Source organism: Xyrauchen texanus, chromosome 27 (assembly GCF_025860055.1).
Source record: "Xyrauchen texanus isolate HMW12.3.18 chromosome 27, RBS_HiC_50CHRs, whole genome shotgun sequence".
In the NCBI taxonomy this organism is placed as follows: Eukaryota; Metazoa; Chordata; class Actinopteri; order Cypriniformes; family Catostomidae; genus Xyrauchen; species Xyrauchen texanus.
The window spans coordinates 30,451,988-30,478,686 of record NC_068302.1 but is presented as its reverse complement, the minus strand read 5'-3'; the positions used below and the strand labels follow the sequence as shown (position 1 = coordinate 30,478,686).

The 26,699-nt window shown below is 41.7% G+C and overlaps 1 protein-coding gene across 1 annotated transcript in view; it reads right to left on the bottom strand.

Moving 5' to 3' along the window:
• Positions 1-8,184: 8,184 nt before the first annotated feature.
• Positions 8,185-26,699, bottom strand: part of prkcz (protein kinase C, zeta) — a 98,789-nt gene continuing 80,274 nt past the window's right edge. The window contains exon 5 of the mRNA XM_052093879.1: positions 8,185-8,321. Coding sequence (XP_051949839.1) covers positions 8,185-8,321 — 137 coding nt within the window. The remainder of the gene's footprint in view (positions 8,322-26,699) is intronic.

The following is a 26,699-nucleotide window of genomic DNA, read 5'->3' as shown; positions in this document are numbered from 1 at the left end:
ATCGTGCAGCCCTAATGGATACCATACCAATCCGTCAAAGTTTGCTGGTTTCAAAGCGTTTTGGATGGTTTTACCTCATCATGTATAGGTAAGTGTCACTTTCACAACTGTCACATCAGCAACTGCATTTTTTCCTCATTAATGTGAGAACGAGAAAGAATAATAATTAAACATAATATGTTCTTAGGAAAGCCAACACTTCTACATTCTGTGGCTATCCTTATTTCTGGATTGTGCCTTTGAATTCAAAAAGTCTGATGATAACAAATATAAATGAATCATTGGTTCCTGAATCATTGGTTCATAGCAGCATATTCTAGCTTAAAACCAATTTGCAAATGGTTTTAATTTGGTCAATAGTTGGATAATATCAGTGCACTCCTAAATTCTAGGCTTCACCCATAAAACGATGGGTAAAAACCTCTCTTCAATACAGCTGTACACATTTGAAACATTATTAAATCATTACAGCAGGAGGTGCCATGCCTTGACTTGGGGGGAAAGCAGAAGTTGAAAATGAACAGAGACAAGAGTTTAAAAGTAATGCAAAACTTTCAGTGCAGAAGGAGAGCTTCGGTCTTCTTCATGATTTTTTTATAAGGAGCAGCGCAGAGCTCCATGAGAGGATCAAACGGTTATATCAGACTCTTTCACAAGCGTACCCACCCACTCACACAAAACACACTGTCCAATCCACCTCTCCCTTTTCTATTGCCTGCCTCTGTATCTTACACTTCCTCTCTCTCTCTCTCTCTCTCTCTCTCTCTCTCTCTCTCTCTCTCTCTCTCTCTCTCTTTGCCTGCCTCTCTTTGGTCTGTTTTATATAGAGGGAATAAGATATGTAGAGGTCTAACTCAAAGCCATCCATGTATTTCAGCAGTTTTTTTAAATACACACACTGCCGTAAGTAGGACACTGATGATAATTACAAGGACCTGAGGCTCTTCAAAGTGACATCATGTGTGAATCTCTATAGAATTGGAGTGCTCATCCATATCAGAAAGCTTTGCCTGCAGAACACCAGCCCAAAAACACCCACATAGATTGCACACGCTCTGTGATCACACACACACACTAATCACGGTTTTTAGACTAAGACCTCTCAGATCTCAAAACAGCAGGATTGGAGTTCAACAACATGCTCAAAGGAGTTGAAATGAGTACTTTGCACTTTGAAATGAGGGCAAATATTGGTTTTGCATGAAAAGAGAGAAAGAGAGAGAGAAAGAGAGAGAGAGAGGCAGAGCTCAAAATGAAGATGGCTTAAAGGGCCAGATTGAGAGTTCCGGGCCAGAGCTGTGCTGTCAATATAATACGTTTGTTGATCAATATGTCACTAAGGTAACGTTTTCTAGCTGGCTAACACAGATCAAAACTGCGAGAAATTATTTGTGATAGTCAAACAGTGAAAGCATCAGTTAGAATGGGTTGAAGATGAAACACATTTTCCTTTTTAAATGTAAAAGTATATTATTTTATGAATGATTCAAATAGATTTCATTTTATACTGTACTCAGTGATATTCTTTTGATAGGGCTTTTGGCTAGGAGCCCTTTAAACAACTTATAATGAATCAGTAATGTTTCACTTCGTATCATTTTCCAGCAAAAATGTATGAATTTAAAGATGCCATGGAGCTACAAAATAGTTATTTTCTGTAAAGCTGCTTTGAAAATATGTGTATTGTGAAAAGTGCCATACAAATAAAAAAAATGACGACATGATTATTTAAAAAAAAATGTCCCTGATCATCGGCTGTTTTTAACAATCAGCCAATGTCTGATAGTGCAGATAATTGCATTTATCGTCCGATACAATGTTTGGCCGATACACTGGTGAATCTCCAATGGAAAGCTCAAAGTGACAGAGAAAAAAAAAACACAGGCAGACAAAAATCATGTATTTTGCTCACTTAAAAAAAACATGTAATCGTTGAACAAGGAAAAAGAAATAATAAAATAAATAAAGTTTAACGTTGTAAAACAGATGTACTGTATAGGATAAAGCTAGAGATTGCCAGACAAAGACACAGGGTGTTATTATGTTATGTTCCCTCTCAGCATGTTAAAGGCTCCACAACACCCTTAGAGAAACCCAGTGCTGGATTACACTCATCTTGAGTGAGTTTAAAGATTCACTTGAGATGAGATAATATAGCCAGAATGGATTTCTGACCGCTGGGTAAAATATATTTCCATTTACAATGTATGTATTCAGTGGTATTCATTTGATAGGGCAAACACACATTTACCAAGCTATCTAAACGTGGACATGACTTCTATTGTTTTTATTTAAAGCTAATTATAAATACTACAAACTAACCCAAACCCTAACTGTACCAGTTTGTGTTCTCAGGTTTTTCTCACTTCAGGGGACAAATTTGTCCCCCAACTTAGAGCAAAGTAAACACACACATACGCACTATAAAATGGAAGTAAAAGTTGCAATAAGTCCCTTTCTAATGACACCTAAATGGAGCTTCTAGTCCACTCAGAGTCCAAGATATTCAATGAAACAATGGGAGTGGTGCGTGAACTGAAAATTATACTGAATGTCCATGGATGAGCACATCTGTGAGGGCTAAAATGTGTTACAGCACCACCTGCATTTCAGATCTGCATTTTGTGATGGAAGGTGATAGAGAAAAAATATTTTTTTCTAGTACTTGCTGCCATCTAGTGGAATAAATTAAGACTTTTTGGAGGTTGATGCAGTAAACAGCACCATAATTACATGCTTACAAACTTACAAAAAAAATAAAAAAAAGAATGAATGAATTTTTAATATTCATCTTAAGATTGTAAACATATACAGTTTTATTTATGAGTAATTGGAGTATTTTTTTTTTAATTATATATCTAAATGAGTTGTAGTTTCTGAAGGTTTAAAGAGCTTGTTATCTTTGTGCATTGGTGTTGAAAATGCAGGTCAGTTGGCTATGAGATGAGAAAGACCTGGACTTGTTTTTTATCAACCACGTCCTCAGAAGAGCCAAGTGAAGTGCCTGGAAATGATCTCAGTGCATTACCCCCCCCCCAAATCACACTTAATGCAAGTAATTTGAAACGACCACTTGGTTATAGAAGAACACAATAACAGCAGAGTTCAGAATGTAAACTAGGTCAGTCCTCATAAACAGTCCAAACCTCCAATTTTCAAATAAAATCCATATAGAAATGAACACATCAGTAATTAAAGGAATAGTCTGTCTCATAATATTCTAAATCAGAGTCAAAATAAAGCAAACCATTCACTTCCATTGCATAATTTGTTAATACAATACAAGTAGTGGTGACTATGCTTTGGGTTTGGAACAACATAAGGCTCACCCTAAAATTATAATTGCCATAATTAACTATTTCCATTTTTGACGAACCATCCCTTTAAAATTGAAGATGCATTCCTCTTTTTCTTACACTCCACAAACCATTGTCAACATGATAAATTACTACATTAACCACAAAAACACAGCCATTCTAAAACAATATCGCCATTTTCACAAGAGCTCAATTATAGTTTATTGTGTTTTAGGGGCTGTTTCTCGTACAGTTGCCATATCTGCAGTTTAATTACACTCTAAAGCTTCAACCATCTGTCTGATACAACACAGATGCCACACCTGCTACCTCCATCACCACTGCGACAGATGCCACTTTCACTATTTATGACATCATAAATTAATCCCTGTGAACTCCAGACTCAAATATAAGGAAAATCTGCTCTGCTTTTCAAGGATTTTCAATCTGCTTCCTCTTATCAAGGAGCCAAACACAAGATAAACAAACACAAATAATCTTTTGCCTTTTTCTACCAGGTTATATGAAAATAGCCTAACAGAAGTCTCGGGAGGCTTTAAAATAAGGCTACGTAATGGATGCAGGGGGTCTAAAGATCTGTTTTAAAAAGTTGTAATTTTTTAATTGTGACACGACATCTAAAGGCCCATAGTTCTTCTTCATTCTTCATTCAGGAGTAAAAAGAATATTGAAAAAGCCAAGCAACCGTATACTATTTGTAAACATTCATACACCCACAACACCGCTGTGGCAGGCATTTGGAGAAGCATTTAATTATGAGGAAGCTACATGTAAAACCGTAACTAATGTGACATTCAAATGTGTTATCAATGACTTTATGCCACATTCTATGATTAGAATTCACATGAGGTCAGTAAAAGAAGCTGTTTTAAACACTTGATGATGATTTTAAGTAATATAAATGCAGTAAAAAAAATTGTCTTGTTTACATTCTGAATTAATAAGGCTAATGCACTAACAAACTATAAATGGCCATAATATGTGACGATTACACTCTGTTATTGTGATTTATGATGACATTGATACTACCGCAAAGATGGATGTCTAAATGAGTGTTAATGTGCAGAATACAGACAAAAGAATGATGATAAGATATCTTACTATGGGCAGATTTGTGAATGGTTTTCGTTGCAGATGGCACATGAGTGAATGGGCACTTGAGAGTATTTGAGTAGGTTTGATTTCTTTTGTAGACTACTTTAAAAAATAAAATCGCATGACATGGTCTTGGAAAATGTCTCTACGTGAACGATCGTACAGATGTAGGTACATTTGCACCAGCTTGCTAATAACTCTGCACACTGGTGTGTCATGTTGACTAATCTTGACTAACTGAACAATGTAAACAAAGTAGGTGGAGCTTCAGGTCACACCTACCGATGACGTGGACCAATGGTAGTAAGAATGTGTTCAGCAGGCGGTTAGAGGTTTTCCTAAAAGTTCACCAGGCAAGCTGTTAAAAATCACTCAACTGTAATGACCTACTTCAGCTCCATCACTTGTTTCTATGTAGAAGGAGAGGATAGAGAGTTGGAAGAGTGAAATGACAGAGGAATGTGTTCTCAGAAAGAAGGATGTCAAAAGACAGGAAGTTATACCAGGAAGTTGAATAGACTTTATACACTGATGCCCAGGATGAGTGATAAACATATTCTACGAAACATGGCAATATATCGATTACCTTGTTAAATTGGGAGAAATGAGACGAGTAATTAACATGACAAACCTGATATGGAGAGTGTGAGCTTTTTGAGGGCATCGTGCCACAGTGCTGTGCTCATCATGTTTCTCTTTCAAAGCATTGTTCTCTCTCTACACTTTTCTTCTTATCCTCTATCTCTGCTGAGGGGGATTGAAACGTCTTCAAGAAAAATAACATTTCAACATTTTCAAAAAATAGCACAGGCAAATTGAAAAATTTCCTTTTCTTTCCCTGTCTCTGGTGTTTTTGATTATCTAGCTCATATTCTGGTCAGTAAGAATGAGGACTTTATCAGGAAGGGGTCTGCATTAACATAAGAAACCCTCCAGGGAGGAGATCTGATTAAAGAAAGGGCATATAACACAGACACTGCACTCAAGAGCATCAGTCTCATCCTCCTTTTCCTCTCTCTCTCCCTCTCTCTGTTTTTTCCTTCGTACATATTTTCTAACAGTCAATATAATAATTTTTTTAATTTATAGATAGAGTTGGGGTGAGAGAACTGGGGCTAAAACCAAACACCTATGAAGCAGACCACTGTATCCTTGAAAACTGCAATGACGCCCAACCACATTTCTCAGAAACTAACTGTAACAGTCACTACTGCAGCTACTTATTGCAGAAGTCACTATTACAGATACTTGTCATAATAGACACTTACTAAAGCAACAGATATGCATCATAAGTCACTATTACAGCAACAGATATTTGTAACAGTCACCACTACAGCTACATACTATCAGAACAGCCACTACTTTAGCTAGAATTATTGGAACATCTTTAGTAGACAAGAAGAAAAAAAATGTTCTTTCTTAAATTAAAGGGGATTCAGATCTCTTTTGTGTTCAATTTAGTTATGAAGGGATATCAGCCCACAATTCACAATTTCCTTTTGGAACACAGTCAGCTTATAAAATATTGTAATTTGTGATATAAAATTCATTATAATTATTTAGATCTTTCTAATACAATTGTTATAGTAATGTATTTCAATCATTATTTCTAAAAATTACAAACTCTGGCTTTTATTTTAACGTAAAACTACAAGACCATTCTCTGTGTAGTTGAATGCTTCTTTTTCAAAATCTGGTGAAATGCTCCTCTGGTGCTGCACTCAAAGCATGTTATAAGCGAACTGAACTATTGAGCATCTATGTCTAAGATGCAAGCCGATGAGAGTGCTGAAAACAGGGCATCATTAGCCCCCTGCATGCTCTGAGTATGTGACAACAGAGCACCACGTGCAGTGCATGAAGACTATTATTTTCATTTATTAAGTGCAGTCTTTTGCGATTCACAAAGCTATGGCTCTATGGCTGAGACATTTCATATAATGCACAAATCACAGCTACAGCAGCATATACGTATCACAGCTACAGCAGCATAGATGCATCACACCTACAACATCATATACGCATCACAGCTACAGCAGCATATACGCATCACAGCTACAGCAGCATATACGTATCACAGCTACAGCAGCATATGCGTATCACAGCTACAGCAGCATACAGGTATCACAGCTACAGCAGCATATACGTATCACAGCTACAGCAGCATATACGTATCACAGCTACAGCAGCATATACGTATCACAGCTACAGCAGCATATACGTATCACAGCTACAGCAGCATACACACATCACAGCTACAGCAGCACATACGTATCACAGCTACAGCAGCATATACGTATCACAGCTACAGCGGCATATACGTATCACAGCTACAGCAGCATATAGGCATCACAGCTACAGCGGCATATAGGCATCACAGCTACAGCAGCATATACGTATCACAGCTACAGCAGCATATACGTATCATAACATCACAACTACAGTAACATATTTTGTATATTAGACAGTTATTAATATAGCTACAGATACTTATCGGATACTTGTCAGTAAAATACAAATACTTATTATAAATGTTCCTACAACAGCAACAGATATATTGTATATCATAACAGTCACTACAGCTACAAATACATATCTTAACAGTCAGTGCAATAGCTACAGATATTTTTCATAACATTCACTACCACAGTTTAAGATACTAATAACAGTTACTATAGCAAAAGATACTTATCATAACAGTCACTACTACAGTTTAAGATACTTATAACAGTCACTTCTACAGCAACAGATATATATCATAGCAGTCAGTCCTACAGCTGATTATTCTTTTTGAAACAGTCAGTTCTACATCTACAGATTCGTAACTGTTCCTACTACAGCAACGTAGAGCAGCAGATACTCATTAGCCTAGTTTTCACTGTTGTGCCAAATGAGGGCATACTACTGCGTGCCAGTGCCACTTCCCACTGTCCCCACTGTCACTTCTGGGGTTTCATCATGTCTCCTCTGGGCCAATGGCCTTTGGCCCATCAATTACCCTTGGGCCAAAGAAGGCCAATTGGGAATTGAGGCGTGGTCAATGTCAAAGGTGAAGTTTAGCAGATTCAGGTCAGAGGGTCGGTAACAAGATACTAATTTCCCCAAATGGCTGATGAACATGTGCAATGTCAGATATATGGCATCTGTCAAAATGGAGATGTGATTAAGTGTATTGTCGTAGAACTTGAAAAGTTGTGTTTCAAGTGCACTAGGTACAGATTTGGGAAAAATTAATAAAATTGGGGGCACAATACAAATTTGTGTTAATTTCGAGGGCTAACTAGTCTCCAAAGTCTGATACTAGCGGTGGGTTTTAGGGCAACGCTGCGGGCTATTGGCCCGATAGTGGGGATGCAGATCGATTATTGCCTCATGGCTCGAGGTCCGAGACTATTGGCCCCGGCTGACCAATTGATAGGACTGGCTCACACTGGCCCGATGGTGGAAAAGTGGCTATTGTAGCAGTCACTGCTAGAGCTGTAGATACTTAACTTCACAGTCACCACAGCATTTACAGATTCTTATCATAACAGACAGCACTACAGATATTGTAACTTTCTCTTCCATTTTCAAATGTATGACCTCCACAGCTTGTTTGAAATTCAGGCAGCTCAAATATAAACAGAACTCTAAACATTTGAAAACACGTTCCCTTTCACAAGACAGTAAACTATTTCTTCCTGTATTAAAATAATTGTACTAAAATCTGCCTTGTTAACAAGATGGTAATGCTATAAACACACAAACAAACCAAATATCAAAGCAAAGTGGGTCAAATGTATGAGCCGTCATCATTCGAGCTGAAGAAGACTGGTGGACTTACCCTGTTAAAGCGTTTGGCCTGGAAGAGGTGTCCGTTCACCCGGTACAGCTTCCTCCATCGTCTAGCTCCACGGCGGTAGATTGATTCTAGAAGAGAGAGGAAACGGTTGTATAGGAGCAGCATGGAGACCCAAGGAATGAAAAATCAATACCGCAACGGAACAAGAGAACAGGATTCAAAAAGCAGAAGAGATGGATAGAAGTGTGGCTGATCTTGACCTCCTGTGACCGTGGATGGAATTCAACTGCGATTGGATGAAAACATGCCCCACTTAAATCCACTATAGAAAGCTATGAATCCCTCCCTCTCCCTCTTGCTCTATCCATCTGACCCACCCTCTTCTCAATGTGCTCTAGCACCACTGATCTCTCTGTCTCTCAATCCTTGTCGATCTGTTATTCCCTGCAGCATCACTTTGGTCACATGTTGACTGTCTCAAGGAAGTTTCAAGCATCTATTTCAGATCCTTGTACAACAAGAATGAGACTTTGATCTTTCAGAGGAACTGCTGTCTCTCTTGGGTTTTGTCTTTATGTATTATGTCAGTGATCAAGTCACCTTGACAGCATGAACTTTGACTAGATTGGAAAAGATTGGAGCGTGTACACATCTGACTGACCAAAATAGTGGCTGCATGCCAATTCACATACTATACACCAATGATATTGTGTAATAATGACATTTAATCATAGAAATACATTTGTAGTCCTCATAGTGACCCAAAGGAACTTCAAATACCTCCCTCTCTCTGTCTCTCTCTCTCTCTCTCTCTCTCTCTCTCTCTCTCTCTCTATATATATATATATAGTGTTCCAGTTGATCTGGCAGACCTTCATTATTTCCGAGTGTAAGGGAGAGTCTTCAATTTGTGTTCAAGCCCTGGAGATTTGCAGTGTCTGCTGCTGTTTCATGTTTCTGCCCTCAACTGAAGCTCAGTAAAACCGATAAATATTGAAATGTTGTCTAAACTTTCAAGTGTCAGCCACTAATGAGCACCGAAGGAGATTCAAAAGCCTGAGATGCTTGTGTATGAATATTTGATACTGAGTATGTATGTGTGTGTTTGGGGGGTTTACGAGGACAATTTTTTAAGTTACAAACTGGTCATTACAAGGGTATTATGCTATAAATGTGTTTTATGAGGACATTTCTAGTGTCCCCATAATATAATAGCTTAAAAAACATATTAAACTATGTTTTATTGAAAATGTAAAAATGCAGAAAGTTTTCTGTGAGGATTAGGTTTAGGTCTATAGTTTGAACAGTATAAAAATCATTATGTCTATGGTAATACGTGTGGGTGTGTGTGTGTGTGTGTGTGTGTGTGTGTGTGTGTGAGGGAAAGAGAGAGGTCTAGGCACAATACATCACTGAGCAAATCAGAGCCTACATTGAACTTTCAGAAACTAAATGTGACATAAAATAGTGCTTCAATAACTTCAATAATATGATATATTCAGCTTTGGAGTGTATGACTCCCAAAATATCAGCATAAATTAACACCCATCACGCATACATGCAAAACACACATTTACAGCAGAGCATGCTTACATCAAATCTTCACAACATGAATAATTTATTAACAGAGCACGATAAAGTTGAATCTTCTATGAAAATATCTTATCAATTGAAGATGTCCCAAAAGACCAGTTAAACGTACATAGGAGAAGAGTTGAATAAATCAAAATTTTAGCTTCAAACCCCATGAGACTGACATACATAATGTAATATCATTGTTTGATTAGGGCCAGACAAAAACATCTCTTTGTTTCTTTCTTTCTTTCCTCCTTCTAGTTAATCAGATTAATTAATACATTTCCTGAGTATATGTTTTTTTCTGTGACGATATAATGGACAGCAAGATTTTCTCCCTTGAATAAAATAGTTTGATATATAGGCCTTTTAGACATAATCTAATGTTCACAAAGTTCCCTTCCCAGTCAACCCAGAACATTTAAGAAAACTGAGCTACAAAAACAGGCAATTAAAAAATTATCAGAGTTATATAACCATTATTATATTAGCATATGCCTGAGCATGTTTACATATCAACACCTATTCAGTGTTATAATTTGATGTCAGGGAAATTTAAAATGATCCAAAGGTGAAGAACAAGGAGCCTTTATCCCTTTAAGCTCTGACAGTGTTTTTATAGATGTTTGCTTTCAGTGGCATAACCAAAATTGCAGGCTTATAAAAAATAAAAATAAAAAGGTAAAGTGTTTGGTATCATTTTAAAGAAAATTTTCAAACTTTTTATTGATATAGATTTTGATACATTCAGAAAATCTAAGCCTAAGTAACAGCAGCAAACAAAACAACCAAAAAAATGGTATGCTATCACTCCAAAGCATACAAGCCTGAGTAATGAATCTCATTCAGTTCCATTCTTTGTCATTTGATCCATTGAGTCTGTCGTGTATTTGGCATCATCTCCTGGTGGCCATATAAATTAGAGTGAATGATCCTCTCTGCCCATATTTGGATGACTTCCACCTCTGGTTGCAACAATCTGAATCATAAAATGATTGGCTTATCGTTCCATGATGCTGGACAACATACTACATAATTTCGATTAATTATCTGATCTTGGAAAGTTTACGTGTTTTTAAGCCAGATGGCACATAATGTGCTGTGTGCACGTTGTGATTTGTGTGGATTATCTAATGATATATGCATCTGATTACATTGTGTGTGAGCTTGTTTAAAATATAATCATCTCCTCTAAGTAATGGTATGTAATATTTTATGTGCTGTTATAGTTTTTCATGAAGTTATAACCGAAAACATGGAATATAAGCAACACCTGTTTACACCTGTCTTTTTTCTCTCTTCAGGCCCACCGGCAAAATGTATATCAATGAATTACATAACATATTCAACCAAGTGACATTTATTCAAAATAACTATTGCAAAAACTAATTTTTCAAGCAAAATATTTCACTGAAAGTAGTATGGTAGGTTTCAAATGACATCATGACTATCATATAGTGGACTAACATCATACATCCACTAAAATGACCTTGGAAAGAGTTGGTTAGGATCAGTAATTGCAAAAATGGCTAAGAAAATTATGAAAGTTAATGAGTTAGTTCTGAAAAAAAAAAAACATCTAGCATAATTTGTTTGCTAGCATTACTTCAATTCATATTTTGTATTAAATTAAATAACATATAGATATTTATATATTATTTGATTTTCTCCCCAATTTTGCATGCCCAATTCCCAATGTGCTCTAATCCTCATGGTGGCTTAGTGATTCGCCTCAAACCGGGTGGCAGAGGACGAATCTCAGTTGCCTCCGCGTCTGAGACCATCAATCTGTGCATCTTATCATGCGGCTTGTTGAGCATGTTACCGCGGAGACCTAGCATGCGTGGAGGCTCACACTATTCTCTGCGGCATCCACACACAACTCAGCACGCACCCTACCGAGAGCAAGAACCACATTATAGTGGGGTTATATAGGAGGTTAACCCAATGTGACTCTACCCACCCTAGCAACCAGGCAAATTGGTTGCTTAGGAAACCTGACTGGATTCACTCAGCATGACCTAGATTCGAACTTATGACTCCAGGTGTGGTAGTCAGCATCTTTACTTGCTGAGCTACCCCCTTACATTTAGACATTTTTAAGTGTGACTTAAGTGTACGAAAGTGTCACCTTCTACCAACAAGCAAAAGAATTGACAATGTTCTTCTGCTGCAACAACCCAGTGACAGACTTCAAAAGAACTACAAATGATCTTCCCCCACACATCTCTCCCAGACAGCCTCAATAACATCTGCTCCAGAAACTGCTCTGTGTTTGCTATCATAATCATCCAGATGGGGGCTGGAAATTCATCACCAGTCTTTGAACACCAGCCCAACATCTTGTCTCAGGTATAGCTACACACAACTATACTCGGTTTCTAAATGTCAGAGATTAAATCATAAACTAGGTTTGCATTTCCTTCAGGAAATAGCAGTGCATGCATAGTAGTAAAAATAGTTACCTAAATGTTTTAGGGAAGTTTAGGTTTATCACAGCCACTTTGCAATTGTCATGACACTCAGCATGCATCTTGTTTTCTGTCGGCTGTGTGAACCAACATAAAAAATTACTGCAAGTGTAAATAGGTGCAAAAATAGAAATAAATTGGAAAAGAACAGAATTCAGTATGCAAATAAGTGTTAGAAAGAAGACCAATCAGAATTCAAATGCAAATATTGAGCTTTCTATCAATGCAAGTCAATCTAAAAATAATCTTAAATTTCTAAAAAGGTAGAAGGTTTAGGGTGAAATTATCTACAAAACAAAGTTTGAATGGAGTCAACTGATTAAGCAGTTCGGGCTTAATTAATTGCAGAAGTTTAATACTTGGAATTAGGGGTTTAGAAAAATTCCTTACCATAAAATTTGAAGAATATCAATACAGTGCGGCCTTGCAAGTATCAAGAAGTCTTGCATTTTTAGCTACCTGTTCTGAAAAATGGCACTTCCATGATATTGAACTCACGCTCGTAATGAAGTTTTTCTAAGAACAGAGAAGTAAATATAACTAGTGTACAATAAGATGTTTTTCTCTGGGTTCAGGGTGTTACCATGGTCTACCTCACTGATGTTCTCAATCCCAGAATCCTCCTTTTGACTGTCGCAGTGGAAATTCGTCTCAATGCCAGCTGTCATGAGTTCTGTAACCAAAACAACTTTAAATCTAAATTTAACTCTGACTTGAATTGCAAAACTTGGTATAGGACATCTTCCATGACATGCCAGTGATTTTGAGTCACAATGATGTATTCAAGTGATTCACCAGGCTAAAATGATTGAACTATATTTAAAACCTCTTTCCTGCTTGATGGTTTGGTGGAGCCGATACTTATCATCTGGAAACTGCCTGGTAGAGGGTGCGGCAGGCACTAATTAAATTTTTCCATTGTTGCCTTAGCAACACATTCCCTCTCTTATATGCCATGCCATTTTCACTCTTGTAAAATCTGACAACACTGCAACTGGTAAATCACCAAGCCTTTGCACAGAGAACTGTCATAATTTGTTTTATTTATTTTTTTCAATATTATTAACAGTTCTTGTATTTTAACCTCGTATAACCAGTCACCAACTAGAAAGGACACTGCAAAATTCTGGAACCAAAACAAAAAAATACAGTTTTTGCTCAGAATAAATTTAAATGAAAAACAATTTGTTTTTAGTCCCTGTTAATAACACTGAACATCCATTCACCAACATCTAAACAAAAACAAAGAAAACTCATACGCAATTGACAGCACAATAAATACACAAGTTAAAGCACTGTGAAGTGCAAGATCAGTTAACGTAGATCTACATACTGGACAAACCATCATCAAAGGAGGAACACTAAAAATAAGAACAAGAAGCTCTTAACTATATCCACTTTTAAACCAGAGCAATCACTCCCTAGGTTGCATAATCTTGGATTGTACATATTTCCAAGTGTGCATGTTTGGCAGATATCTCAATAGTCTGATGGAAAAAACACAAAAGTTGTATAATTAATGATTAGGCCTTTCTCTTATGTCTTGTTGTTAAAAAGGAGCAGGATCTGCACATGTCTTCTCAAATCTGAAAGTCTTTGATGTTGCAAAGCATTCCCAGGCCTAAAAAACACCATTACAAGAATTCCATACAACTAGACTATGTTCAATGTTTTTTGTTCAGTCCTTTTAAAGGCAATTGTGATCATTAAAACTGGAGGGCTTTGTAAGCAAACAAAACTACAAAAGTAAAAAATTATTAATAGGTCACCTCAGCAAACAGCACGCTCTACTAAAAAAAAAAAAGCTCTACTTCTAGTTCAAATATTCCATTGTGCTTTAATTCTGAATTGGTTTAAACAGGGGTTTTATTTCATTGTAATAAAATAATAAATTGGTTTATCACTTTCTGGAGAGCTGTATTTTGTCAGTTGTTTTATAACAGGATTGAACAGATGATGTTACTATAACAACACACAATTACACAACAACATCTTTGCTTGATTTGTGTCTATGTGTTTGTGAGAAAGAGAGGGGCTAATTAAAAAGACAGTGCAGTGATCTTTAGTGCTGTCATCACAGAGAGATCTATCTATAATCTTATTAACTTCACCCCTACAGGGATAAACCTGGAGAAAGCGCACTGTGCTGTTGCCATAGTTACCACAGTATTTTTTACATTATTTCCAACATTTGACTAAAGAGAGAGAGAGATCTCTCAGGCAGTAGGAAGTGACATCACATCAGTGGCACATGTATTGGTCCTTCCTGGATTACTAAACCACTACAGGAAGTCACCCCTAGAACCGCCATATTTTACTACCCAGCTGTTAAAGGAACAGTATGCCCAAATATTTTTTTAAGCAGAATCTTACTGACTGACAGATTCAGTCACCATACAATGACAGTTTCCTATCTGTCACTCACTCGACGTTGTGTTGATGTAGTGTTGAAGATCAACCTAGACTGGTTTATAGGGATAGTTCACCCAAATAAGACAATTATGTCATAATTTACTCACTCCAAAGTGTTCCAAACCTGTTTAACTTTCTTCTGTTGAACACAAACGAGATGTTAGGCAGAACTTTAGCCTCAGTTACCACTCACTGTCATTGTATGGAAAACATCTTGGTTACTGTTGTAACCTCCATCCTTGATGGATGGAACGAGAAGTTGTGTCTATGTAGTGACACTAGGGGTCAAACATGGTGGTCGTGGCGGGCCCCTGTTACTGCCCAGTCCTGTTTCGTGAGTTCCTCTGCTCTCGCTACCATTGATGGTGGTAAGACCAGGGGGTACACGGAGGTACCTCAGGTGGAGCAGGCGAAGGCTGTGCCCGCAAAATGCCTCCAACTGGTAGAATCATCCTAGACTACAGTTGATTGCAGACTGATCCTATGGGTAGCACAGCCAAGAGTTTGGGATTTGAGGCCTCTCTACGTGGCAGCTCCTGCTCCGCCCTGCCGCAAGGCCCCATCTGCAGGTATGTCAAAAGCGATTGTCCCCTTGGTGCCCCTTGCATGGGTCTGGAGGCATGGTTAGCTCTCTCCAGCCCATCGTACTGGCTCATCAGGACGATTCAACTCAGCTATGCGATTCAGTTCGCCAGGCGCCTGCCCAGGTTCAATGGAGTCCGTTTTACCTCGGTAGCAGGCAAGGACACCACTGAATCGCAGTCCTTCTAGAGAAGAATGTGATAGAGCCTGTCCCTCCAGCCGAGATGATGAAGGTTTTACAGCCCCTGCTTCATTGTACCGAAAAAAGGCAATGGGTTGCGGACAATCTTAAACATGCAAGCTTTGAATCGGGCCCTGCACAAGCTCCCGTTCAAAATGCTGACGAAGAAACACATTCTGTCATGCGTCTGGCATCTAGATTGGTTTGAGGCAGTAGACCTGAAGGACACATACTTTCATATCTCGATTTTGCCTCGACATAGACAGTTCCTTCTGTTTGCATTCGTGGGGTCAGGCAAATCAGTACAAGGTCCTCCCCTTCAGTCTGCCACATGGAGTCTTTAAAAAAGTCACGGAGGCAGCCCTTGCTCTGCTATGGGAAGTGGGCGTCCGCATCCTCAATTATCTCGATTACTGGCTGATTCTAGCTCACTCTTGGGATTTATTGTGCGCAAAAAGACCTGGTGCTCAGACACCTCGAAACCGATTGGGGCTTCAGGTCAACTGGGAAAAGAGCAAGCTCTCTCCAGTACAGAGCATCTCTTTTCTCGGTATGGAGTTGGACTCAGTCATTATGACGGCGCACCTCATGAGTGAGCGCGCTCAGTTGGTGCTGAATTGCTTGAAGTTATTCAGGGGAAGAACAGTGGTCCAATTAATACAATTTCAGATGCTCTTGGGGTATATGGCGTCCTCAGCGGCCGCTCGAGTTGATGCAAATGAGACTGCTTAAACACTGGCTTCAGACTCGAGTCCCGAGATGGGCATGGCGCCATGGTACGCATCTTGTGGCTATCATGCCTATCTGTCACCACACATTTAGCCTTTGGACGAGCCTTGCATTTCTACATGCAGGGGTTCCCCTAGAACAAGTGTCCAGGTGTCGTTGTCAAAACAGATGCATCCAAGTCAGGCTTGGGCACCATTTGCAATGGGCACGCAGCCTCAGGCTCCTAGACAGGACCTCGACTGAGTTGGCACATCAACTGCCTCGAGTTGCTGGTGGTATTGCTGGCTCTGTGGATGTTTCGGCCATTGATGCAGGGCAAGCACATGTTAGTCCGGATGGACAACATGCCGATGGTAGCATATATAAATTGTCAAGGCTAGTTTACGCTCAAGTCGAATGTCGCAAATTGCCCGCCATCTCCTCCTTTGGAGTCAGCAGTGACTGAAGTCTTTGCACAACTCACATCCCAGGTGAACTCAATCGCGCAGTGGACGCGATGTTGCGACAGGTGACACTCAGAAGAGAGTGAAGACTTCAACCCCTGGTGTTTCAGCTGATTTGGAGTCAATTTGGCAAAGCGCAGGTAGACCTGTTTGCTTCCCAGGAATACTCCCACTGCCCGCTATGGTAGTAGTCCCTATCGTAGTGCCCATCTTGAATATAGTACAACACACATATGAGCCCAGGTTAACAGCCAAAATGGAAAACACAGTGTCCGAAGACAACAGTGAGCATTCCTGAGATCTTCCTGTGAAAGAATATCATGCTTCCAAGTTCATATTGGATTAAAGACATGAACAAGACATCATCAAAATTGGAAATTTGTAGTTTTTAGTCCTGATACGAGTCTGTATCTCATGTATACAACATATGCATCAACATATTTTCTTCATGTGTAAATTTTTAATGGGGAAAAAATTACTGAGTGCACCTTTAATGAATGAATGGATGTGATCTGTGAAAAAAAAATGGAAATGATGGTTCTTACTGTTTGTTTATAACAGCTGTCCTACTAGTCATTATTAGAGAACATATGATCCATACAGCAGCCACAGGACACCCGTCATCTGTCTACCAACATTACAAATGACAGTGTTGATAGCTAACTGTGTGTGTGTGTGTGTGTGTGTGTGTGTGTGTGTGTGTGTGTGTGTGTATGTGTGAGCGTGTATTTATCACTTTGTGGGGACCAAATGTCCCCATAAGGATGGTAAAACCCGAAATGTTTGACCTTGTGGGGACATTTTGTCGGTCCCCATGAGGAAAACAGCTTATAAATCATACTAAATTATGTTTTTTGAAAATGTAAAAATGCAGAAAGTTTTCAGTGAGGTTTAGGTTTAGGGGTAGGGTTGAGTTTAGGGGATAGAATATAAAGTTTGTACAGTATAAAAACCATTATGTCTATGGAAAGTCCCCATAAAACATGGAAACACAACATGTGTGTGTGTGTGTGCGTGCGTGCGTGCGTGCGTGCGTGTGTGCGTGCGTGTGTGTGTGTGTGTGTGTGTGTGTGTGCTTGTGTAAAGGAGCATCAGTCATGATTTTAGCTCTGATTAACAAGAACAAGTGAATATGTTCAGTGCACTGTGTGTGTTCGGTCATGATGTTGAATGATAGCAAACTGACTTGACTAAGTTGTGTCGTGTGATCGCAACTCTTCTGTGCTAATTCAGATGGAGGTGTGGAGAATGCCAGACTCTATTCCAGCCCTGCATATCAGGCGGAGCATCGCCCTCCGTCCACTGGATCAAGGGCAGATTTATAATGACGACTGTAAACTCATGAGCGTTCATGGACTGAGCAGCTGGTGTCACCAGTTAAGTGCAGTCATTCAAGAGAACAGGAGGGTAATTAGGGACACCATGGATAGAGAATGAGAGTGCAGTTATGATCAGAGTCATTCATATTCTGCCCATTTAGGGCAAAATATCACACTCATTGTACTTAATAAAATGTCATATTTTCTGTACAGTGAGTGCTATTGTCTAGTCTAGGTTATTTTTTTAATGGCACTAGTTAAAACTTCTTTTTTTATGCTGCATCCATGCCGTAGGTATCAGCGTACAGTCCAAGACCACGGTTTTGTCAGCCAGTGAAACATAGACATCTGTGTGCACCTTTAACACTAATGATAATAATCCATCATAGAACTTTCTGACACACTTGTCAATATTTCACTGGATGAAATATGAGACAAATGTGCCATTAATGGTAGGTTAAGTTAAAAATAATTTATGTAGATCCAGCAGGTATCCTGACAGTGATCCAAAACGCTGACCTTAAATTGAAAAATGCCTTTGGAGACCGAAAGTCTACCACACCGGATATCACTAAAATCTCTGCCACTGGCTATGAAAGGAGAGTGAGAACCAGAGTTACAGAATAATCTAAGATAATAATAATAATAAACCATCAACATCAGAACCAAACTCACATCCTTATTTAAACAACATGTAAATAAAGTTGAAGCCAGAAGTTTACATACACCCTTATCTAAAGTCAATACCTTGACTTTGTTGTCCTTAAGAGATTTTGCATCGAATTTGGAGGTATGCTTGGGGTCATTGTCCATTTGGGAATCCCATTTGCGACAGAGCTTTAACTTCTTGGCTGATGTCTTGAGATGTTGCTTCAATATATCCACATAATTTTCCTTCCTCATGATGCTGTCTATTTTTTGAAGTGCACCAGTCCCTCCAGCAGCAAAGAGCCCCAGAAAATTATGCTGCCAACACACATGCTTCACGGTTGGAATGGTGTACTTCGGATTGCAAGCCTCACCCTTTTTCCACCAAACATAACAATAGTCATTATGGCCAAACAGTTAAATTTGTGTTTTATTAGACCAGAGGACATTTCTTCAAAAAGTAAGATCTTTGTCCTCATGTGCACTTGCAAACTGTAGTCTGGCTTTTTTTATGCCAGATTTGGAGCAGTGGCTTTTTCCTTGCTGAGCAGCCTTTCAGGTTATGTCAATATAGGACTAATTTTACTGTGGATATATATACTTGTCTACCTGTTTGCTCTAGCATCTTCACAAGGTCCTTTGCTGTTGTTCTGGGATTGATTTGCACTTTTCACACCAAACTACATTCATCTCTAGGAGACAGAATGTGTCTCCTTCCAAAGTGGTATGATGGCTATGTGGTCCCATGGTGTTTATACTTGCATACTATTGTTTGTACAGATGAATGTGGTACCTTCAAGCATTTTAGAAATTGCTCCCAAGGATGAACCAGACTTGTGGAGGTCCACAATTTTTTTTCTTAAGATCTTGGCTGATTACTTTTGATTTTTCCATGATGTCAAGCGAAGAGACTTGGGACAATCCCCCCAGAGCAACCTGGATTAAGTGTCTTGCTCAAGGACACAATGGTGGTGTCTCTGGGGATCGAACCAGCGACCTTCTGATTACCAGTTATGTGCTTTAGTCCAGATAAATGGAATATTTAAATCAAGTTAATTGTTTTCTTTTCTTTAGCTGATCAAGGATAAATACAAAATGAGATACAAGAATTAGAGATCAGAAGGACAGGAAGAGAGAGAAGCTATCACACTTTCCATCGGTATTGAAGCATCTTCAAAATAAAATTTTTGCTTGCCAAGCAACAAGCTACTCTTACTCTAAAGTGGTCAAAGTACAGCTACACTTTTGAAAACGTACATAAAAAGTACAGTACTAAGCGATTTTGCGATTATATGTAGGAAATCATGACCACTCACATTAAAATGAAGACTCCAATCACATAAGTATAAGTATCCTTATAAAAGCTGTTTTATTCTACATGGAGAGGGTCCGCACATGGGGGCTACCATGTTAAAATCACTTGACCAGCCGAATACTACTCACTTAATCTCAGTAACCGTCCTGTTATTTGACACTTTCACTCATTGATTAAAGTAATCATGGCTGACCGCGAATACTACATTTCTACAATGGCATCTGAAACTGAAACTATTGGTAAATCCAAGATGACACAAAGACAAAAGTTTCTGAGTGTACCTTTAAAGTTATTAACAGGGACAATATCTTTTAAAATTATTACTTCAAATATCTTTTTAAAAGATAATCAGACTATTTAATGGCAGCAGTATATTCTTTTTCAATTATTTAATCTTGATTAGGGTGACAGCCTAAAACATGAACAGATAAATGTGGGTCATTGACAAATAGCGTTGTTCGAGATGATAAAAATGAGAACTCTTTTAAAAATCTAGTTTAAAATACATGTGTCAGGTTTGTAGGAATGTAATCTTTGTGTCCATGTTGTTTTAGAAAAACATTTGTAGCATTTTCTACAAAAAGTTACTTTTCTTGCACCTTTGATACACTTGAGTGTATACAAATTAATTAATTTCTAAAAAGATTTCAAACAGACTTCAAGGTAAAATATATATTTTTAAGAAATATTATGGTAATAATATAATTTTTTTTTTTCACATAACAATACAATGGCTACTTGCATGTTGGTTATATACCTGACTTTGTGGTTTGGTTGACAAAGGTTTCAAATTAATAATGCTTTAAACAAAATTGTTTCAATGCAAATTTTTCCTTTAAGAAATAACAATTTAAACAAACATTAGTTATGCAAGAATTTTATTTTTCAAGAATATCAGCTTTTAATGAAACTTTTATTTTACGGTTAAACCACTTAGACATTTTTAAATACACTCCAGAATTATTATTATTATTTTATTATAATTTTTTTTTTTTTTTTTTCAAAAATTATCATAGTAAAGATGTATTCAAAAATGTTTTGTGCTAATTGCATTTTTAATGTATGTTTGAATCATCTGGCCAAAAAAAATTGTGTCATGTCATTTACCCATGTGGACTAAAAACAACAACAACAACAACAACAAAAACTTGTTTAAAACATGGTGATGAAATAAGTTTTAACTAAATATTTAGCTATATAAAATCAAAATGTTGAACAAGGATTTTTGCGCAGACTATAAAATTAGTGAATTATTTATTTTTTAACAGGTTCATTTACATGAACTGAATAAACAGATTCACTAAAACAAATTGGACTTTTCCAAAGCTACATACAGTATTTGAGAGAGTGATTGCTGCCCCTGTTCACTTGGCTGTAAAGCTGCATGTGCAATACAGTGTGACATAAAAATGAGATGTAATGTTTTGCTGCTTCTTGTTGGAAAAATTAATTACTTTAATAGCTACACTGTTTTTAAAACAGCTGAACCACTATCACACAACTGAAAATGTATTTAATTTAGTACCATTGCTACTTATAGCCTTGTTAGTTACTCCCCAACACTGATTTCAAGTTAGCATCCTTCTCTTGCCTCGCTATGATAATCACGTGTATACCTCCTTCAGCAGTCTGAGAGCACACCATTGTTGAATCACCCCACATTCTTCTTCCACCTCCCCCGGTCGGAGGAACTATGATGAGGGAACACAGCGGCACCAGAGTTAGTTCTGCACCTTGCGAGTCCTGTAACGAGGGAGAGAAGCCCGCCATGGCGTCCCACGCTGACCCAAAAAAGCTCCAGCCAGGGCTAAATGTCCTATGTGAGGGTCTCTTTATGGTGAGCGTGTAAAGGCCAGGGGCTCTGAGAGCGCGTCCATTTAAAATGGGTTTGACTCACTTCCACACATTGTTGACTGGGCTGGCAGGAAGATGATAAAGGGGGCTTTCCTCTGCTCTGAGTGTGTGTGGGATCAAAGCAGGCACTGGGATTTGAGTTGAATGAAGGACCAGGACTGTAGCTCACGGTTGGAACACAGCAGGAGCCAGAAATTCCTGTATAAGAGCCCTTATATTCGGCCACCAACTTGAACACTGAAACACTAACGCTTCTGTTCTTGGCCACTTTAGACAGACTCTTCTTAGAGAATAGAGGCTTGAGAACAGGTTTTCTCCTTAGAAGTTACAAGATTTCATTTTTTAAGCCCTGAAAGTATCTGCATGAATGTGCTGTAAATCACTAAAGCTCTGTGATTAAATCACTGTACTGTTGGTTGCTAGTAGGCATTCCTGCTCTGTACAACTGTTTCCAAGTATATGTTGCCAACTCTCATTAAAAATAAATGACTACAGGTTGCTTTGTGGTGGCAAAACACTATCAGTGTGAACACCCCTTAAAAAGATTAAAAGTTATTAACAAAATCGGGAAAAAGTTACACCCACCCTTTGAGCTTCCTGAGAACAAGATCGGGACCAAAGATGACCTTTGCTTGACTTTTTGTTCCCTTAAGTAAAATAATCTGATCGGGCCATTTCATGGTGACAGGAGTTTCCTTGCTCTTTTGGAAAAAAAACATGTTGTATATTTAGCAGCACATATATGGACAGTGTCTGAAATTAAGTTTCCCCTTCTGTCGCTCTCTCCACGTTGTGTCGGAGAAGCGACACTAGGGGTCTCTCTTGAGCGCCGATATCCACCTCTGATCTATGAAAAAAGGCCAATGAGAGTTGGCAGCCAGTATTTGCATGTCCGCCTCGGACATACGGGTATTTAAGCAGCGCAAATACGGGAGTTCATTCAGAAAATTTCTTCGGAGCCGATGGTCTGTCTGCAGTTTGCTGCGAGTTACACACCACTATTACGTTCCTGTTTCCTCTGACGATCTGCCTGCTGTTGGATTTGACGGCGCACAACAGCGGCTTTCTCCTACTTTGCACGGCGTGCATTGTTGCCCCTGAGCGCTTCGACAGCGCAGAGACACACACATACTGTGTATTAAAAGAGTTATTTCCCTTAAAAGAGTGAATTTCTCTAAAAGAGCAAAACACAGCGGCGTTGAACGTCCTTTTCAGGACGCGTCTTTTTCAAGATGCCCTTCCGCCCCTTTGTTGTTCCTGGATGCGGTAGAGTGCTCTCTGCTTCAGACGGCCACAGACGCTGTCTCGTGTGTTTGGGCCGCGAACACACTGAGGCGGCGTTTGTGGATGGCTCATGTTCTCACTGCGAGAACATGACCATGACCATGTTGCGGTCGTGGCTTGCTTTCAACAGAGAGCAAGCCACCCCAGCTGCACCCTGCATTGCTCCTTCTTCCCACGGGATTGAGGACGATGCGGTTGGCGCTGGGGGCGATTTGAAGCGGCAGCGGGTGCAGTTTCGCCGGGTAGCCCCCCGCGAACCTCCCGTTCCCCGACACGCTCGCTGGTCCCCGTCTACGCTTGCGCCGATAGCGGCTCGCCTCACGGCCCGGCTGTCTATCCTCCCGAGCCCGAAGCAGATGAGCTCGCCGTTGCATCGGAGAGTGTGATGTCTGATGCCGAGGACTCCCCTGGACTACCGCCTTCGGGCCAGCAGGCCCAGGCTGAGGCCGACGCTCAGATGTCTGACATGCTTTCCCGGGCCGCCGTGAGCGTGGGGTTGGATTGGAACCCTCCATCCTCCCCACAGCCTTCACGGTTGGATGACTGGTTCCTGGGGGCAGCGCCGTCGCTGGCCACGCATCCCCCGGTCCCGTTTTTCCCGGAGGTGCATGACGAGCTGACGTCTACGTGGAGAGCCCCGCTCTCCGCTCGTCTAGGTGCCACCCGCTCCACTCTCACCACCCTCGACGGCGAGAGCGCCACGGATACTGGGCGATTCCCCAGGTCGATAGGGCAGTTGCGTACCATCTATGCCCGGTAGCCCTACCTCCTGGCGTGGCTGCCCCGTACTCCCATCCAAGCCCTGTAGGACAACATCCTCGCACAACGCGAAGGCCTACAGTGCGGCTGGACGCGCTGCCTCCGCCCTGCATGCGATGGCCCTCCTGCAAGTCCACCAGGCCAAAGCACTCAGAAACATGCACGGGGGTGGACCTGATCCTGATGTGCTGCAGGAACTGCACTCAGTGACCGACCTCGCCCTGAGAGCGACGAAGGCCACAGCGCAGGCACTCGGACAGGCGATGGCCACCCTAGTGGTCCAGGAACGGCATCTCTGGCTCAATCTGGTCGAGATGCGTGAGGCCGACAAGAACCGCTTCCTAGACGCACCTGTCTCCCAGATTGGCCTTTTCGGTGACACCGTCGAGGACTTCGCCCAACAGTTCTCCGCGGTGAAGAAGCAGACATAGGCCATCTCTCACATCATGCCCTGCCGCACACCTGCCGCTACGGGCCCTGCCCCGTCTGCTCGCCGAGGGCGCCCCCCTGCGGCGAAGAAACCAGCTCCTGCTCCGCCCCAACCCGGGCCCAGCTCTCAGCCCCAGCGTCGAGGCTCACGAACCCCCTCTAGGACCCGGAAGGCTCCCAAGCGTTCCTGAGACAGTCGACCCAGAGCCGAAGACGTTAGCTCCGGAGGTGCTAAGACCGCTCCGTCCCCCGGTGGAGGGCCGGGAGGAGAATCCTTTGATTTTTTCATTTGCCACACCCCCTGACGGGGGCTGTGGTACCCACATTCTCAATAAAAGAGCTATTTCCTTTGCCTCTGGGTCACCTGGCCCGCAAATGCCGTTCTCACGGCAATCTGCTTTCAGATTACGACAGTCCCGGTACACCGGACGCGGCGATCCTGCCTTCCGCCTGCCCACGACTGTCCCCGGCCGGCCGGTTCAGACGAGTCCAGAGGGCGCCAACATCAGACCTCCTCCTCAGTCACGAACCCGCCCCTGCCGGGCGCTGAGCAAGGTAAGTGCTTTGAGTCTATTCTCAGCACCTCAGCCTCAGGCCGCAACGAAGCCGCCCGACGCTGCATTACCTGTTCCGCCCCGCTGCGAGGCCCCGCTGGATACGTCCAAAATACTCGTCCCTTTGGTGCCCCTAGCGCAGAGCTGGGAAGTGTGGTTTTCGCTTCCCAACGCGTCACGCTGGCTGCACTGGACCATTCGACTCGGTTACGCAATTCAGTTTGCCCGGCTCCCGCCCCCCTTCAGGGGCGTCCGCTTTTCCGCAGTACAAGGCGAGCATGCCAGTTCCCTGCGCACGGAAATCGTGACCCTCATAGCCAAGGGCGCGGTAGAGCCCGTCCCTCCAACCGAAATGAGGAAGGGTTTCTACAGCCCTTACTTCATTGTACCCAAGAAAGGCGGCGGCTTACGACCAATCCTGGACCTGCGAGTTTTCAATCGGGCCTTGGTAAAACTCCCGTTCAAAATGCTCACGCAGAGAAATATTCTGGCTGGTGTTCAGCATCTAGATTGGTTCGCAGCGGTAGACCTGAAGGACACGTACTTCCACGTCTCAATTCTGCCGCGACACCGACCCTTCTTACGGTTCGCGTTCGACCTGTCTCTGTCCCCTCGCGTCTTCATGAAGGTCGCAGAGGCGGCCCTTGCCCCGCTACGAGTAGCCGGCATCCGCATTCTCAACTACCTCGATGACTGGCTCATCCTAGCACACTCTCGAGAGTTACTATGCACACACAGAGACCAGGTGCTCCGGCACCTCACCCGCTTGGGGCTTCAGGGCAACTGGGAAAAGAGCAAGCTCACTCCGGTTCAGAGCATCTCTTTTCTCGGGTTGGAGTTAGACTCAGTCTCGATGACAGCACGTCTCACGAGCGAGCGTGCTCAGTCAGTGCTGGACTGCCTCACTTCCTTCAAACCAGGCACAGTGGTCCCTCTAAAACTTTTCCAGAGGCTCCTGGGGCATATGGCGTCCTCCGCGGCGGTCGCGCCACTGGGGTTGATGCATATGAGACCACTCCAGCACTGGCTCCAGACTCGAGTCCCAAGACAAGCATGGCACCACGGCACGCATTGGGTAAGGATCACCCCCGCCTGCCTCAAAACACTCCGACCCTGGACAGACCTCTGCTTTTTATGGGCAGGAGTGCCCCTGCAGCAGGTGTCCCGACGCGTTTTGGTCACAACCTACGCCTCCCGGTCCGGGTGGGGTGCCGTGTGCAGCGGGCACGCAGCAGCGGGCCATTGGAAAGGGGCCCCGCTGCGTTGGCACATCAACTGCCTGGAGTTGCTGACCGTCCTTCTTGCTCTCAGGAAGTTCCTCCCGTTAGTTCGGGACAAACACGTCCTCGTGAGATCGGACAGCACCACGGTGGTGGCGTACATAAATCGCCAAGGCAGCGTACGCTCCCGCCACATGTCACAACTCAAGTCGCTGCGTGCCACTCACATCCCCGGCAAGCTCAACGTCGTAGCGGACGCGCTATCACAACAATGCCTGCCCGGCGGGGAGTGGAGGCTTCACCCCCAGTCGGTCCAGCTGATTTGGGAACGGTTTGGCAAGGCCCAGGTAGACCTGTTTGCCTCCCAGGAAACCTCCCACTGCCCGCTCTGGTATGCCCTAACAGAGGCTCCCCTCGGGACAGGCAGCTGGCACACAGCTGGCCCTCGGGGCTGCGCAAGTACGCATTTCCCCAGTGAGCCTTCTTGCACCGGTGCTGTGCAAGGTCAGGGAGGACGAGGAGCAAGTCACGTTAGTAGCCCCCTACTGGCCCACTCGGACTTGGTTCTCGGAACTCAGACTTCTCGCGACAGCTCCTCCCTGGCAAATTCCCCTGAGAAAGGACCTCCTCTCTCAGGGACGGGGCACGCTCTGGCACCCGCGCCCAGACCTCTGGAACCTCCACGTCTGGTCCCTGGACGGGATGCGGACGAGCTAGCCGGCTTACCGGCG